Source organism: Lasioglossum baleicum, chromosome 20 (assembly GCF_051020765.1).
Source record: "Lasioglossum baleicum chromosome 20, iyLasBale1, whole genome shotgun sequence".
In the NCBI taxonomy this organism is placed as follows: Eukaryota; Metazoa; Arthropoda; class Insecta; order Hymenoptera; family Halictidae; genus Lasioglossum; species Lasioglossum baleicum.
In genome coordinates this window covers 4,521,455-4,536,902 of record NC_134948.1, presented here as the reverse complement: position 1 = coordinate 4,536,902, position 15,448 = coordinate 4,521,455, and the positions used below count along the sequence as shown (strand labels likewise).

The following is a 15,448-nucleotide window of genomic DNA, read 5'->3' as shown; positions in this document are numbered from 1 at the left end:
ATTTTCACGAATTTTCGGACACCCTCTATAGGACGAAGATTACGTGCATCCGCGAAAAATTCAGTACGGTGACTTTTGGAGGGTGTACAATAAGATAGAATGGAGACAAGCGAAAATTGGGAGACGACACGGGATATTTGGCTCGAGTTCCGGGTGCACACGACCGTCTACGACCGTCTGGGAACGTGTTCGACCGTCTGCGACCCTTGTCTATCCTCTGCGTCCTCGACTCCTTTCTCTCCTCTCGAGGAGCGCTCGCGTGTCCTCGAGGACTCGTACGTGACTCTAATTACGATGCGTCGACAGAGTTTACCCAGCCCGAATCTCTCCGATTCCGGGAGCGAACGTGTCTCTATCACGACACCGGATTCCGAAAATCGATGTCGCACGTTCCTCGATCGTCCCGCGATTTAAAACACCTCGGGGACAGCTTTGACGGCTCTGCTGCGCCTCTCTCCGGCCGGCAGAGAGTCGTAAATGAAAACTCTAAGAACCGGACGCGTGGATCGATACTGGTTCTTTTCAGTGGCCGTGATTCCTGATGATGGGACAGTATGTACAGGGTGATTCTGGGAACTGGGAGAAGACTCTTTTTTAAAGTGATAATAGAAAACAATGATAGAGGAAGAAATCATGTGTCGTAATACGTCATAAATTTTTACGATCTTGCGTTTTATGTGGATGCACTGATGCACCCGCCGGGTGCGATCGCACTCTATTCTTCAATGCAGCCCATCTTTTTACTACTTTGATTTTGATAATTTTTTGTGAAATGATGGTAGATGGGTCCCTAATGATGTCTGCTAAATATTAGGCGTAGTTACTCGATAGTTTTAAAGATATGAACAATTGAACTTTCACGCAACCTGCTTACACGGCTAATGGAACTTCGAAAAGGTATGAAAGTTCAATTGTTCATATCTTTAAAACTATCGAGTAACTACGCCTAATATTTAGCAGACGTAATTAGGGATCCATATACCATCGTCTCACAAAAAATTATCAAAATCGAAGTCGGAACTTTGGGGTCCTTCCCTTGTAAGAGATATTAGGTTGCAAAGAAAGAAATGCAGGAATTTTGGTCGTTCATTTAACTGCAATGTTATACCAATAAATATTTACCTTTTTTAATGAGTTATATGTCATTTCAAAGCTTGCATTACGCTCCATTTAATTATGCTTTTGATATTCAATTTTACTCAAATTTTTGTTAAATTATTTGGCTTCTCTTTCAGGATGTCGCAACGCGAGATTTTCGCATTATTTTTTTCTACGAGTTCAAACTAGGCCGAAGTGCCGCTCAAGCGGCTCGGAATGTCAACGAAGTATGGGGCGAAGGAAGTGTCGACGAATGCACAGTGCAGCGCTGGTATCAGAAGTCTCGCGCTGGCAACCTTGAAGACAAACCACATGGCAGCAGTTGATTGACAACGAGCAATTGAAAGCGTTAGTGGAAGCGAACCGTTCGCGAGCTTGCTTCTGAACTAAGCGTATCGGCCATGCCTGTTTCTAACCACCTGAGAGAAATTGGGAAGTCGAAGAAGCTAAAATCCTGCATTTCTTTCTTTACAACCTAATATTACTAAAAACATATTTGTTGCGTCTCCGTTGCGCTGATCTCCCCAGTGTCGTTCGAATTATCTGACAGGTTTATCGTTCGATGAAATTTGATGAGAGATGTATTGGCTAGATTTACGGGAGGATCTTCTGTCCCCGAAGTGTGAAAACGTAGGCTTCTGAAACGTGAACAGCAGGAGGCGGGAACAATCGGGAAACAATGTCGCGTCCTGGCGGACTTCCTTATCCGACGATCTTTGCGTTTATGCAGGCGGCCTTGCAATATTCCTACGGCACGCGACTTTGGTTACACACAAAAGAGTATTGTCTACCGTTTCGACTTTATATACTCGACTCGTCGTTGCATGGCTTAGCTTGGGAAGAGAAAGAGGGAATACACCAGTCAGCCAGTCAGCCAGCCAGCCAGCCAGCCAGCCAGCAAACCAACCAGACAGCCAACCAGCCGTTCGTTATCGAGTGTTTGCACGTATTTACCGGGGGAAAAAAAGGATACAAAAGGCATAGAGAGACGGGAGAACCGGCGAACGCGTTGCCGGGAAGAGGAGCACGAGAGAGCGTCGATCGAGTTTCGAACAACTGCTCTCTCTTTCTTCGTCTCTCACCCTCTCTCTCTCTCTCTCTCTCTCTCTCTAGCCGAGATTCGAGATTCAACGGGCATCGTAATATCTTTTCATTGGATAATACGCCGACGGGAGAGAAAGCAGCGGGAAAGAAAAGACCAAGGAAACGAGGAAAAAAGCAGAGAGCGACGGCAACCAGAGACAAACGAACCTCTGCGAATCGATGGGGGGCGCAAGCGCGAGCGCCCGCGCACATAATGCCAAACGGTCGAATAGAAAAGCCAGAGATACATATTTCGAACGGTACAGGTACCGAGCTGACACGCGCATTCGTTCAGAAACGAGCCCCCGCTACAAAATAAAGCAACCCGTTGTTTGTAAACATGCTTATTCCGCGTCAAAGGTACCCGGAATAATTTACTTCGCCGCCATTATGAATCGGTTTCATCGTAGGATACAGCGATATTTTATATTCCGAACCTGTGGCTATGCGCTTTGTACTTCGAACGATATGTGCAGCTGAGAATTTTCGATTTCAAACAGATTTTCGAGGAATGGAGGACTACGTGATGTATCGGGCTACGTCCGAAGTCGGGTAATCGATTGCCGGCGCGTATCTCCTCGCAAGTTTTGCTCCGTTTCCCGCTCGGAGTTGGAAGAATAGTTTTATTCAGAGCGAGGACGAAGAAAACTCTGCCGGTTCTTTCGAGTCTCTCTCTCTCTCTGTCTCCCGGTTTCTTTCTTTTTCTTTAGGGTGACAATACACGGCTACGTCACACCCTACTCGCGGACTCGTCGCTCATGCTTCCACCCTTCATGGTTTCGCGACTCTTCAGCCCCTTTTGCACGACCTCTTGTTACACGGTTACCCTGCCCCCTTCTTCTCTGTTTAAGGCTTCGTTTAGGATGGGGTTACCGGTCGTTACGGCTAGTTTCGAGGGTACTTTTTTTCCTCCGCGCGCGTCACACGACGCCGGAACAGAGACCCGAGGCCCGACACGCAAAGTAGACGCATCAAAAGAAGAAACCCTCTCGCCAGACCGTTCCTTCTCAGAGACTCGTTTCGCTCGTCTCGAGCCTCGAACAAGCGGCGATCGTTACGAGGAATCCTGGCACGATCGTTTATCTCGCGGATCGAACCGATGTTTTGCCAAAATCATGCCACTTACAAGTAGGAATGGGATCAAGTACCTCGCGAACAGGTTCGAACTTTGATTGATTGATTTCGAACTCTTTATAAGTACTTCGAAAAACAGAAATAGTACTCGTATACTCGAACCTATGCCAGACAGTTTCGAACCTTTTACAAGTACTTTGGTAAACGGAAATAATACTTGCAAGTACATATATTCGAATTTAAACAGACACAATGAATTACCTTTTTTTATTTAGCAGAAACGTCGTTCATGTTTCCTTTTTGTATGGAGAGGGCCCCAGAAGCGCGGGGCTTAATCCAGGCCCTGCTTGTTAGTTGCTTCTTCGTGTCCCAGAATTTTTTCAGATTTTCTCGAAACCTAGAACAGTAAGAAAATCAGTCGCAAACATGAACGACCCCGTGTAAAAAATACATTTGCCAATTCCACGAATCGCACCAATCGAAAGAATATTTCCAACTTTGATGTTCGACCTTTAAACGTCCGTAGGACCCTCCTCCGAAACTTCATCGAACTATTGACGTTCAAATCGTTCTTTTTCGCCTCGAGTTAACTTTGTACATCGACGCTTCGGCTCTCTCGGGGGAGTTCGATTAATAAAAGTAGAAAGTCCGGTAAGTAACTTTCGATCTATAAGAGTCGACAGTTTCGTTCAACCCTCTGCACCAAAGGCTCGAGAAACTCTCTCTCTCTCTCTCTCTCTTCCTCTGTGCGTCGTCGTTTCGATTTCGTCTGGAGTCAATCGCCGCTGACGCACTGCGACAATTCGAACGGAGCTGCGTCGAGCCGCGTGTTTAACCTTGGTTAACCTTGTCGCTGTTAATATTTAAGGAGCTGTGCACATGTCCGTGCAGCGTGCTGACTCGGACTGATGCTCCAAAATCGATTGCAATCCTCACGCACGACTAAATTCGTCGAAAAGTCCGAATCATCGGCGATAAAACACAACTTGCGCGGATTGTGAACTGTGAAATTCGTTTAATTCGTTACAAATAAACCGCGAATCTTTACGCATTTACGAAGAAATTGGTTGGGTGAAATATACAGGGTGTCTCAGCTGAAGGAGGCCACCTAAATATCTCCTTTATTTTTTATGGCATAATTTAAATGGCACCGAAGGAGTTTACTTTTAATGTAACAAAGTCGTTAAGGGATGGAATCAGTTTTTATGTTACGCCTGCTTCGCACAATCAGTGCAAAACATTTTTATTTCGCATAAAGATCCGCAGTCTAGTTATAAATAAATAATAAACATTAATTTTTCAGGTTTCGGCCAGGTTTAGGGGATTCGGGAGCACCGCGCGTCGCGCGCCGGTTCGTGAGAACGTAGAATCGGGATTCGTTTCGTAGGAACTCGCAGGACCGACACCTCCCCCGGCAAGACAGAGGGTAGGGGCACGAGTAGACAGGGAAAAGGGGTTGAAAAGGTGTTGGTGATCGACGGGCAGCAACCATAGCACGGGGTAGAAAGAGGTGCCCGGTCGCGGGAACACCGCAGAGCTAGGTGTGCAGCGATGCGAGGAAAAGGATCAATGAGCAGGTTCAATAACCTGAAATCCACTTGACGTCCGACTCTGCCCATCGCATCGGCACGAGCGACTGCGTCGTTTCAACAACCAAAATAGATATTCATTTTCCAAGAGTGCTATTTTCCCAGCCAGACACAAATCCAATACCGGTGATTTAAGTGCTCGGGCGCCAAGCCGCGCGCGTTTCGGGTCAAAGACCCGCGAACGATCACACGCGACAGAGAAAGAAAGAGAGAAAGAGAGAGGCACAAACGACTTTCCTCGCGGATTCCGCGGCTCGACTGTGTCTCCGTTAGTAATTAAGCTGGGAACGGTGTGGAACATGGCCCTGGACACGTTCCCGGTCCGAGAAACCCAGCCGAACACTCCGGGAACGAGGTTACCGCACCGCGGTGCAGCGTCTTGCGTTTCACACCACATTACGGTCTTTAATAAACCTTTACAAGTCTTGCTGTCGGGATCTCGCTGTTATTTTCACGATTTCGCAGAACGAAGACTCCTTTGAAACCGGAGGGCCCTGAAGCTTGCGAACAGCTGCTTTCCCGCAAAGACGCGACTCTAATCAACGAGGACTTCAGCGCACGACACATTCCGAGCAGCGATACAATCGAACAGCACCCGGATAACCTAGACAACAGAGATATATAAGAATAGAGACGATGAATTGCCGGAGAAGAAGCCCCGGATAATCCTCTAGTCTCGGAAAGATTACGATCCGCCTGAAAATGAACTCGCCGAGATCGTTAAATCGGGAGCAAATAGTGGAGTTCGATACCGAGGATTTGACGTGTTGCCATCAGATGACGTTCATCAGCCCTCTGATTCGAAATATCCTGGTGATACGACCAGTGTTGTCGTTCCTGGGCGGCTGGCTCACATGGTCCCATTTGTTCTGGGTGGTTACCATGATCATGCTCGCCGCGAGCTCCTGGGCTGTCTTCTATTTCCTATTCGGCGACTTCATGTTTCCCCCTAACGACGGCTTCGGTATTTTTGTCCTAGCGATCTTCTCCTACGTGCTAGGCTGGAGTCTATCTTACCTGCCCTACCTTCACCTGCCTCCTCTATTCGGGATGCTGCTCGGCGGAATGATTATTCGCAATACAGGAATCTATAATATTCATCGAGACTTCGACGTGGTCGCCACTTCCAAGCTCAGAACGTTCTGCTTGACCTTCATCATGATACGCGTTGGTCTTCAGCTCTCGCTGACCAACCTGAAGAGATACTCGATGTTCCTGGTGATGCTGGCGCTGGTCCCATCAACCGTCGAGCTGATCATCCTCAGCATCTGCTGCAGAACTATCCTCGGTTATCCCTGGGACTGGGCCTTCATGGTCGGGTAAACCGACGATGGACACCGCTATCGTAGAACTTCTCTGTTTTTTTTTCATTATTTTTGTAATCCTCGTTGGAATCTCTGGTGAATGTATCGGGTTGGTGAGAAACTATTATCACGGCTCTCTTTTTAAAGGACAACGCTCACATGCCTGTCCCCCGTGGTCACCATAGGCTGCGTCCTAGCCCTAGCTGAACAGGGCTACGGCGAGGACAAGAGCATGGCCAGCATCCTGTGCACCGCAGCCTGCATCGACGACGTGAACATCATCGCCGTCTTCGTCGTCTGCTTCTCCATCGTATTCGGAAACGGTAAACAGCGAAACTTCTTGGCATCGCCGAGCTCGTGACCAAGCACTTCCGAAGTTCTTCCGAGAAAAGATCTATCTTCTTCTACCATTCGTTCCCGACCTCCGGAACTTCTTATCTAGCTCGTTTATTACCGGACTGCGGATCTGTGCGCGAAATAAAAATTGTCCGAATCAATTATAAAAGACAGCATCTCCGGCCTTTGTGTCCTTGACAGGTTTTAGGGTAGATTTCTGTAGTTGTAAGTTTTGTGCTTCACTTTTCAGTTAGGAGCAAAACTTATCACACATACTTAAATCAGAATAACTTTATTATGAATGGACCAAACGACTTGGATTTCTCTGTAAGGCTAGAAGAATTAGTTTAGTAAATGACGTCTAAAAGATATGTTGAGAAAATGCATTTGGTCGGAATTGTGAAAAACAATAGTGAACATTGATTTTTATATGTGTTTGGTCAACTTGTATATAATTATACACGCTCCGAAAATTTCATTGAAATCGGTTAATTGGTTTACGAGTTATAAACGATCAAAAGTGGTAAAAATTGCAATTTTTCAAGATCTTCGGCCTTTCTACCACTTTTCGTTTATAACTCGTGAACCAAGTAACCAATTTGAATGAAATTTTCGGAGCGTGTATAATTTATCCGAGTCGATCAAACACATCTATTAAATTTTCGTTATTGGCCCAACTAAAAAAGTCGTAAAAATCAATTTTTACTATTGTTTCGCACAACTCCGACCAAATGCATTTTTTCAACATATTTTTTAGACGTCATTTACTAAACTAATTCTTCTAGACAAAGAAGTTATTCTGATTTAAAGTGTGTGTGATCAGTTTTGCTCCTAACTGTATACTCTGAAGCTCGATCGATGCATAAACTGAAATTTTAGAACCACAGACTTCTACTTTGCTCTCTGTGAAAAAGTGTGTCAGAGCACTGGGACATCCAAAGACTGCAAAGGCAGCAGAAAGCTGAATCTAAAGCCGAGGATTTTCAGGTGATCCCCGAAGCGAATGGTGGCTCTACATACCAGTCGGCCTCCGAGACCTTCTGCTGGGTACCGTCGCCGGACTCGCCTTCGGATTTTGCTTTATCTTCTTCCCGCATCGGAGCCACGTGAGGACGCTTATTGTTTCAAACCTCTTCCCTCCCGTTGTACAGATACCTTCTCCGGTTTTCACTGGCCTTGTCTCGTTTCCCAACGAACTAGAAATACGCGACCTGGCACCGTGTGATCGGCATGATTCTTGGGTCGTTGATGTTCGCGACAGCCGCGACGAAACTCGCCGTGTCCGCTGGAGGATTCCTCGCTGTCGTTGTCTTCTCGATCACCGCCATCACTGGCTGGAGGGTCTTGTCCTCCAACTTCCGGGCGAGTGTCTCTTTGTCGTAATCTTTTAATCAGAAAATAAATCTAATCTTTTCAATGACTCGTTCCTCGAACTTTGCAGTCGGAGCCGTTTCGAAAAGCAGCGTACGTCCTCTGGCATCTGGTGCAGCCGGTACTGGTCGGTGTGATGGGTGCTGACATCGATTTAGCTTTCTGGAACATGCCCAGATTCGGTCTTCACACTCTGTGCATCTTCTTGGGAATTATGGTACGCTGTTTCAATTATTTTCTCTTTTTATTGTGCGGGCACAGATTTTATTTTGCTTGGAAACAGGCGCGATGCATCACCACTTATGGGACGGCATACTGGGCGCCATTTTCCTGGAAGGAAAAGCTGTTCGTCGTTGTTTGTTGGATACCGAAAGGCACTTTGCAGGTACGTCATTGTTGATGGCAGGCTGCGGATCTTTATGCATTTATAAATTTACAAATTTACAAAGGCTTGTCGAATTTCTGAAAACAATTCTACACATTGTAGCGAGACACCCAAAAATGTTATTCCATTTTTAAGGCGGCCCTGGCACCATTGGCATTCGAACGTCTGAAGTCCATACCGGAGAACGAAAATCTCCAAATGGCTATGGACGTGATGAAGATATGCGCGGTCGCAGTTTTCTTCTTGGCTCCGATCGGAGCCTTCGTCATTACCTTCAGTGGACCTCGTCTGCTCAATCAGATCACCGTCGAAGAAAAGGAATTAAACTATTTAAAGAAACTCAGTCTCCTACCGACCAGCAGAAAGAGATAATCCGCTTAAATTGATCGATTGTCAATCACAGATTATATTAGAACGCCCGAAATCGCGCCCGCTTATCCGTTGTATTATTAATAAGAAACGGTTTGGTCAAATCGTTTTGAATTTCCCGCCGAATACACGTCGGAAAGATCTAATGGCGCCATCCACGAAAAAACGCTCAAGTTGTTAGCCGAATTATAGTGCAATCCATGATCGATAGATGGCACAGGGTTATGTTTATTGTTATAACAGCTGGATCGTTCTGCCGTGGATGATGCCCCGTGTGTTTTCTAATTTTTATTTACATTGTGCACCCGTGCGACTTGGATGGAATCAACAATTATCCGCGCACAAGATTGAATTCATTTCTACGTTATAGCTCGCCCGAGTTCCAGAAAAGCACCGTGTAGATCGTGAGTTATTAACATGTAATTCGTTATTCAGTTACGACAATTAATTCGCGCGATATTTCAGTCCCGTTGTGTACGAAAGTCTAGCGATCATGAACGTGCACAAGATGATGTCGATAACCACGAAAGACTCCGAAATGAGGGACAGCGAAGCCAGAGGGACCATCAAAGTTATAGATCGTCCAACGTTCATTCTAAAAACCAGAGAAGGCGAGAGCAGGGCCGTTTCACCGAGTCAACGAAACGGTGGCAACAAGCAAGTGCATTTTCATTTTGTCCGAAAATCCGACTATTCTGAATGACTTTATATTTAATCATTTACCTTGCAGGAAAGAGACCGAGTCTTCCAACGTTTCCTCGAAGATTCCCGAACGTACGTATTCTTTCCCTTTTGTAACACTAAACCTACCACTGCCAGTCGAAAGACCGGTTTTATATTTTTCATCTTACGACTATTGGAATTATCAAGTTGCTTGCATAGAAATTGATTTGATAAATTTCTTTCTAAATCTAAATAAATAGAACCTTGTCATTTTCGCAAGCTGCTAAAACTTACTATAGTCTTACAAGATTACAAATGGTTGTAGCCTGCCGTACCCTGCTCTCGCCATGCGTGGAGATGACAACCAGCGTCAAGTTCATGGACGAGAACATGCAGCTGTGTGAAAACTCTCTGGAATACCTGTACGATCAGCAAGACTTCTTGGTGGTAGGATGTCTAGGAGCCCAGGGTGTTGGGAAATCTACTATAATGTCTCTCCTAACATCGAATTACGCGTCTGTATCATATCTCACCGCGACAAGCCTTATCTTGCCATTATAATAATAATTGATTTTTCAGGTCGAACGTATTCCCGGTTCAGGATATGTCGCACCACGAAAGCGGCGCGAACTGTACATCCGGTATCGATTTCTTCGTAACGAAAAATCGTGTGATATATCTGGATACCCAGCCGATACTTTCTGGATCGACGATAGACTATTCGATCTCGTACGATCAGAAGAAACCGACCACCGATTTCGCGAACATCGAGACCAACTTGGAGCTGCAGTCCTTGCAGTTCGCAGCGTTCTTGTTCTCAGTTTGTCACGTTATCATCTTTGTACAGGACTGGATCATTGATCCGAATTTAGTTAGGCAAGTGTAGCATCGTTCCCAAGCTTCCTGAAACCATTACAATCGCCAATGTGTTCGTTGTTCTTCCGAATACAGGTTCTTACAAACCGCAGAAATGTTGAAGCCTTCGTCAACGAGTAACATGGATCAAGACTACGTCGAGTATTATCCTCACATTGTGTTCTTGCACAACAAGGCCGAGTTGCAGGACTTCACTCCAAATATTACAGAGAAGACCAAGGTGGGATTCAATTTTGCTGAAGTCAAGCGTGCGTCGATAATTCTATAATATTAATAATTGCAGGACTTTTACAGTAAAGTGTTCTCTGCCTCGAGATTGCAGACTCACAGCGGTTTGGACATGAGTTCTCAATCGACGGACGCTAGCTTGAATTTATTCTTCATACCGGAGATCGTGAACGAAGGTATGGTGCAATATCGAGTCGCGTAGATTCAATTTGTAAAGCAAGATCGTTTCGTTTAGAATCTGCAATGCGCCAGAATGAGAAGAAACTGATAGAACGATTGAAAACGAAGATACACGGTGTCAGCAGGAATCCCATGACACCGACCACTCTGACCGAGAAAAATTGGTGAGCACTATGAGCACAGTCTTCTCAACTCTTTGCAGGCTAAGCTAGTTTGACTTTGGAATTCGGACGAGTCACCTTGTACAGAATATTTTCGTCAATCGCAGTCAATTCGTGCAAAGGGTTAAATCAGTAACGAGCAACCCGCGGATACCAAAATTGCGAGTCGCCGGTTGCTCATCACTGAGTTAAATCATTGACTGTATGAACCTGTAAATGATTATCAAACGATTCAGGTACCACTACGTGTCGAGGGTGATGGAAGCGATCAAGAAGAGTCACCTCTCCTCCGAGTACGGAAGATTGATGCCCTAAATCTCTGCCGTTCATGGCAGAAGTATACAATACCTGCACTCGTCCTCGAGTGCGTGACTGAGGACTGGTCTCCAGATGACGGCCGCATAGTGAATCACAGAAGCGGTACAAGTATCGGGGACTGAAAGCTCGCTGAAGACACGGAACACGAAGGGAGAATAGTGACTTGTTCTTGTTGAAAATAATACACAGTACGTGCATAAATAACATGTACGCGTTTCAATAAATCAACAGAAGAAAAGAGAAGGAATTCATTTACTGAAGCGAAGACCGTTCGCTCGTTGCGAAACGGCGAGAATTCGAGACAATTTAAGAGTAATCTTCCTGTTCGCTGTCGGCCTGCTGCATCGATGCCATCTGCGCGACAGCTTGCAATTGCTGCCACTGTTGCTGTTCGGCGACCGCCTGTTCTTCTCGCGCCTTGGCGAACAATTCCTGTTGCTGTCTGAGCAACTCCTCCTCGGGGATACCTAGGTTCTCTAGCCTGGTGCTTTGTCGTCTTCGTTTCGCCGCGACGGCCTTGCAATCCCTTAGAACCGCTTCCGCTTCCGCGCTGTAATCGCCGAAGCCGAGTTTCTCGAGCGCCTGTAGAACATGCTCCGCGTTTATAGTCTTCTTCTGCTGCTGGTTACAGATCTCGTTCGCTTCGGACGAAAGCAGATGAATGAACTCCGTGCAGCAGTTCAGAATCAGCTCGCGAGACTCGTTGGCCACCCGCACATGCGGCAGAATCTCTTTGATCATTTTATTGATCGACGCCCGTGGCAAGGTCAGCTCGTCATCCTCGGTCGGCGATATCGTAGCCGAGGCCATGCTCTTTTCTGCAACAGATACTTCCGGTTACTACATGTCCGCCATTGATAATCCTCACACCTCAGATAAAATGACGCCTCACGCTTTTCGTCATACTGTTTGGTACGCACACGTTCGCGCAATTGTTTGTCGCTCGAAAATATCGACAGCTTATCGTCTTATCGGGTACTCGAGCCGATCTTGCGTACCTTCGTAGCAAGATTATTAGATAAATCGCGGATCGATGGGAGTGGGTCGTATACCAAGCAGTTCGTCGATCGAGCGTGGGTCATAACACGAAAATGAAATGTTCGCGAGAAGTTCGTTGCTGAAAGCGTATTGTTACTGCGCGTTGATCGTCTCGTTGAATCTATCGGGTGATCAACATGTCGCAAGTGCAATAGAATTTTTCGGCGCAGTAAGGAACTTGAGTGTGAACGTTGTACGCGACGAGAGATACTCGGCGAGCGAAAATGTGTACAAGTCCCTGAAACTGAACGTGTCTTGGCTGCCTCCGAGCAGCGCGAGGCAACCGTCGTCTTATAGGTAATGTCCGTCGTCGAGTAGGCAAGAGGATCGTACGATAAGAGCGTAGAAATATTTTTAAATTGTAATTGGACGCGTCTCGTCTTGTTTGCGTTTATTGTAGCATAATTATCATGGACGCGCGAACCGAGGACGAAACGACGGCCGTCTCAGAATGTCCGGAAGGCGCGATTTTTCAAGTGTTGGACAACGGTCAGCAACATTATGCGTTGCTGCCAGCGAACAGCATGTCGTCGATCGGTATGCCCGATTTACACATCATACCGAATTGCACCTACAAAGTACAAGTTATCGCGAATCCGAGAACAAAATCTATGAGAAAACCCGCGGAAGTAAGTTCTGATAATATATAATTGTTCACATAATTTTAGAGCGCGTGCACTTTGTTACGCTGAGTCATAAAAATATTTGCAGGTACTCTACACCGTTCCGGAATGCATCGGCCGTAAATGCACCTGCGTCAACGCTAAATCAACATTGCCTATTCCGAAGTTAAATGTTACTACTCGAGAAAACGAAATGATCATGGACTGGAGCAGCTCCTCGGACACGTCAAAGGTCCATTATTATGTAATCAGGTAATTAGAATTATTTTTTTCTTTGAATTTTGTATACCGTACAAAGATATTTATTTCTGTATCGAAGTAAAGTGTTCATAGTTAAGCGTATTAACTGTTGCAGCGTCGGTGTGCCACTACTAACTTCGAAGAAAGGCCTGCTAATTTACAATGTAACGCAAATAGGACGTGTAACCGCGAAAACGACCAGCTTCTCGTGGAACATAAAGTCCAACGATCAACGCGTACAGCTAACAATAAGAGATGGCTACAAGTTGATGGTCCATGCTTTGAACGACCGTGGTTGTGCTGGAACAGATGGGACATTTATATTACGCTCTTTATTATCAGAAACCACCGAAACTATCGATAAGAACTTGGTAGAGTATCAGCTTGTTTACTGAACGCTTTGTAAACAAGCGCTCACGAAATCGATGTATTTACTTTCCAGAAGTGGTTGATATTCGTCGCGGTAATGGGAGCCTGTTGCGTTTTATTCGCTGTTTTCAGCTACTGCGTACTGTTCCCTAACACGCTGTACTGCGCAACATATTATAACAGGGAAGCTAGGTAAACATAACAGGAATATACGTAAAATCCTTATGTATAATAAATTGAAGATAATACTGTTTGCTTTCAGGATACAGAGCATCCCCAAGTGCAAAAGCCAATGGGCAGAGACGGTTCTTCGGAAGAATAACATTCTGTATTTCCTACCAGAGACAGAGGTAAAACGAATCAATGCGAAGTAAATTACTTATAAATTTCTCGCTGAGTAAGAACACCGAAAAATTGAGGCCTGTTGTAGGAGGAGCAGAAGGGAGAAACGGACGCGTTGGAAGCGCCGTTTAGAAGCGTAACGCTCCTACGCGAATTAGGGAACGGACACTTTGGTAAAGTGTATCTCGGTCAACTGGACGACACCACCGACACTATGGTGGCCGTGAAAATGTCCCAGAACGACCACGCTTCGATCGAGTCGGAGGTGCGTCGAGAATTCTTAGAAGAAATCGAGATGATGAAGAAGGCAGGAAACCATCCGAACTTGGTCAGCCTCGTCGGCTACTGTGTTCAACCGGACAAACCAATATGTATTCTCCTGGAGTACATGCAAGGCGGAGATCTGCTCTCTTACTTACATCTGCAACGAAAGAACCAAGCCCAGAAACTCGCTCACAACCATGGAAACACGTTTGGATATCTGTCCGACACGAGTGTTTCCAAAAGTATGTACGCATATGAGGTTTATCATTATATGCCTCGGTTTCAGTTTATATTCATTTTCAGCCGTATACATGAACATAAGCTCTGCAGTGTCCAACAAAACTTATCTGAATATTTTGAATAACCACTGGGAGGAAGGGAACCGTTTAGACGAAACAGAAAAGCTTCAATTCCTGAAGTTTGCTGTAGATATCGCTACAGGCATGGAATATCTGGAAAGCAAACAGATCGTTCACAGAGATTTGGCAGCGAGGAATATTCTTGTTGGAGCAGATTCTACTTTGAAGGTATAGAAATAGTAATAATATTGTAGGATTCGATCAGCACCTCTTAGAATATTGAATTTTAACGTGTGATCTTTAGATTTCTGACTTTGGGCTCTCACGTAGTGGTATATACGTGATAAACAGTAGCAATGGTAAAACACATCACCTTCCCATAAGGTGGATGTCACCAGAAGCTTTGCGTGACCGTTCGTTCTCATCGAAAAGCGACGTATGGTCTTTCGGAGTTGTACTGTGGGAAATTTGCACTTACGGTGCTTTCCCATATTCGAACCTGGAGAATGATCGTTTGTTGCGCTACATAGTTAAAGAGGATGGACGTTTAGAGCAACCTGACAATATTTCCAATGATATTTACAGCGTAATGCGTTCCTGCTGGTCCACAGAGCCCGAGAACAGACCGAATTTCACGCAGCTGCTGTTAGAGCTACATAACCTAATCAAATCGTGCATCTGTTCTCAACGATCAGCATCTAACCCTTGTTACGCATTGCCGCTTTAAACAGATAAACGTTTCGAACAAGAAACATAACGAAGCCGATTGTGTAGAGATTTAAATTTGAGGTTAAATGATCACTTACAATTTGCTGTCACTGACGATGAACGACGACCGAAACTGTTTTGATTTTGAAAAGCAACCGAATCGACCGAAGAACACCGTCGAATATCCGTCCGTTTTGAAAACTTTGTTGATACAATTCTTGAAAATAAAAATAGATTTTATTTACATTCGTAACTGTGAGTCATTTTTTACGTATCTACCTATGACATTCGTCAAAACAGACAAACGTAAATAACAGGCGATGTAAATTCTGGCAGAAATTCTGTATGTACCAGTACATTTACTCGGAAGATTCTGTATTGGACTGGTGGCGGGTTCGCAAACTAATATTTCCTATCTCATGTGTAAAACCAGTAAGACAAGGACAGAGAACGGCTCACTCATGCTACCTACTTTTTAGCGGGATTTCGGGTCCCCTGGTAAGTAAATATTAGGCGAACGTGATATACAA

The 15,448-nt window shown here is 45.3% G+C and overlaps 5 protein-coding genes and 1 long non-coding RNA gene across 7 annotated transcripts; 4 read left to right on the top strand and 2 right to left on the bottom strand.

Moving 5' to 3' along the window:
• Positions 1-1,070: 1,070 nt before the first annotated feature.
• On the top strand, positions 1,071-8,026 carry LOC143218869 (sodium/hydrogen exchanger 9B2-like). Of its 2 annotated transcripts, XM_076444413.1 has the most exons (4): positions 1,071-6,163; positions 6,296-6,471; positions 7,472-7,590; positions 7,685-8,026. In XM_076444413.1, the coding sequence occupies exons 1-4, from the start codon at positions 5,547-5,549 to the stop codon at positions 7,865-7,867; spliced, it is 1,095 nt and encodes a 364-aa protein (XP_076300528.1). In that variant the 5' UTR covers positions 1,071-5,546; the 3' UTR covers positions 7,868-8,026. The 2 variants fall into 2 exon arrangements, with proteins under 2 accessions (XP_076300528.1, XP_076300527.1); XM_076444412.1 differs by having other exon boundaries at positions 7,472-8,026.
• LOC143218873 (uncharacterized) lies at positions 2,195-9,093 on the bottom strand. Its single transcript, XR_013011184.1, has 3 exons — positions 7,505-9,093; positions 5,259-6,614; positions 2,195-3,652 (listed from the first exon to the last, which is right to left on the bottom strand). It is a non-coding gene; the product is annotated as an uncharacterized LOC143218873 (long non-coding RNA).
• LOC143218666 (sodium/hydrogen exchanger 9B2-like) lies at positions 7,992-8,612 on the top strand. The gene is made up of 3 exons (XM_076443997.1): positions 7,992-8,072; positions 8,139-8,240; positions 8,343-8,612. The coding sequence occupies exons 1-3, from the start codon at positions 7,992-7,994 to the stop codon at positions 8,610-8,612; spliced, it is 453 nt and encodes a 150-aa protein (XP_076300112.1).
• On the top strand, positions 8,653-11,282 carry LOC143218870 (nonsense-mediated mRNA decay factor SMG9). Its single transcript, XM_076444414.1, has 9 exons — positions 8,653-9,013; positions 9,075-9,266; positions 9,340-9,383; positions 9,598-9,787; positions 9,852-10,148; positions 10,224-10,368; positions 10,432-10,552; positions 10,612-10,720; positions 10,954-11,282. Exons 2-9 carry the CDS (start codon positions 9,103-9,105, stop codon positions 11,030-11,032), a joined length of 1,149 nt encoding a protein of 382 aa, XP_076300529.1. The 5' UTR covers positions 8,653-9,013; positions 9,075-9,102; the 3' UTR covers positions 11,033-11,282.
• Nc2beta (negative cofactor 2beta) lies at positions 11,270-11,845 on the bottom strand. The gene has a single exon (XM_076444417.1). The coding sequence runs from the start codon at positions 11,843-11,845 to the stop codon at positions 11,342-11,344; it is 504 nt and encodes a 167-aa protein (XP_076300532.1). The 3' UTR covers positions 11,270-11,341.
• Position 11,846: 1 nt separating this feature from the next.
• LOC143218874 (uncharacterized) lies at positions 11,847-15,270 on the top strand. Its single transcript, XM_076444418.1, has 9 exons — positions 11,847-12,370; positions 12,474-12,702; positions 12,785-12,948; positions 13,052-13,307; positions 13,379-13,497; positions 13,568-13,655; positions 13,736-14,153; positions 14,215-14,438; positions 14,515-15,270. The coding sequence occupies exons 1-9, from the start codon at positions 12,132-12,134 to the stop codon at positions 14,935-14,937; spliced, it is 2,160 nt and encodes a 719-aa protein (XP_076300533.1). The 5' UTR covers positions 11,847-12,131; the 3' UTR covers positions 14,938-15,270.
• Positions 15,271-15,448: the final 178 nt, after the last annotated feature.

Bases quoted from the DNA above. Each gene is read 5' to 3' on its own strand.
- LOC143218869 (XM_076444412.1), top strand. From the start codon at position 5,547: ATGAACTCGCCGAGATCGTTAAATCGGGAGCAAATAGTGGAGTTCGAT. The intron at 6,164-6,295 runs GTAAACCGACGA...CTCTTTTTAAAG, and splicing joins GACTGGGCCTTCATGGTCGG to GACAACGCTCACATGCCTGT. The intron at 6,472-7,471 runs GTAAACAGCGAA...GAGGATTTTCAG, and splicing joins CTCCATCGTATTCGGAAACG to GTGATCCCCGAAGCGAATGG.
- LOC143218874 (XM_076444418.1), top strand. From the start codon at position 12,132: ATGTTCGCGAGAAGTTCGTTGCTGAAAGCGTATTGTTACTGCGCGTTG. The intron at 12,703-12,784 runs GTAAGTTCTGAT...AAATATTTGCAG, and splicing joins CTATGAGAAAACCCGCGGAA to GTACTCTACACCGTTCCGGA. The intron at 13,656-13,735 runs GTAAAACGAATC...GGCCTGTTGTAG, and splicing joins ATTTCCTACCAGAGACAGAG to GAGGAGCAGAAGGGAGAAAC.
- LOC143218870 (XM_076444414.1), top strand. From the start codon at position 9,103: ATGAACGTGCACAAGATGATGTCGATAACCACGAAAGACTCCGAAATG. The intron at 10,369-10,431 runs GTGGGATTCAAT...TAATAATTGCAG, and splicing joins ATATTACAGAGAAGACCAAG to GACTTTTACAGTAAAGTGTT. The intron at 10,553-10,611 runs GTATGGTGCAAT...CGTTTCGTTTAG, and splicing joins ACCGGAGATCGTGAACGAAG to AATCTGCAATGCGCCAGAAT.
- LOC143218666 (XM_076443997.1), top strand. From the start codon at position 7,992: ATGGGTGCTGACATCGATTTAGCTTTCTGGAACATGCCCAGATTCGGT. The intron at 8,073-8,138 runs GTACGCTGTTTC...GCTTGGAAACAG, and splicing joins GCATCTTCTTGGGAATTATG to GCGCGATGCATCACCACTTA. The intron at 8,241-8,342 runs GTACGTCATTGT...TACACATTGTAG, and splicing joins TACCGAAAGGCACTTTGCAG to CGAGACACCCAAAAATGTTA.
- Nc2beta (XM_076444417.1), bottom strand. From the start codon at position 11,845: ATGGCCTCGGCTACGATATCGCCGACCGAGGATGACGAGCTGACCTTG.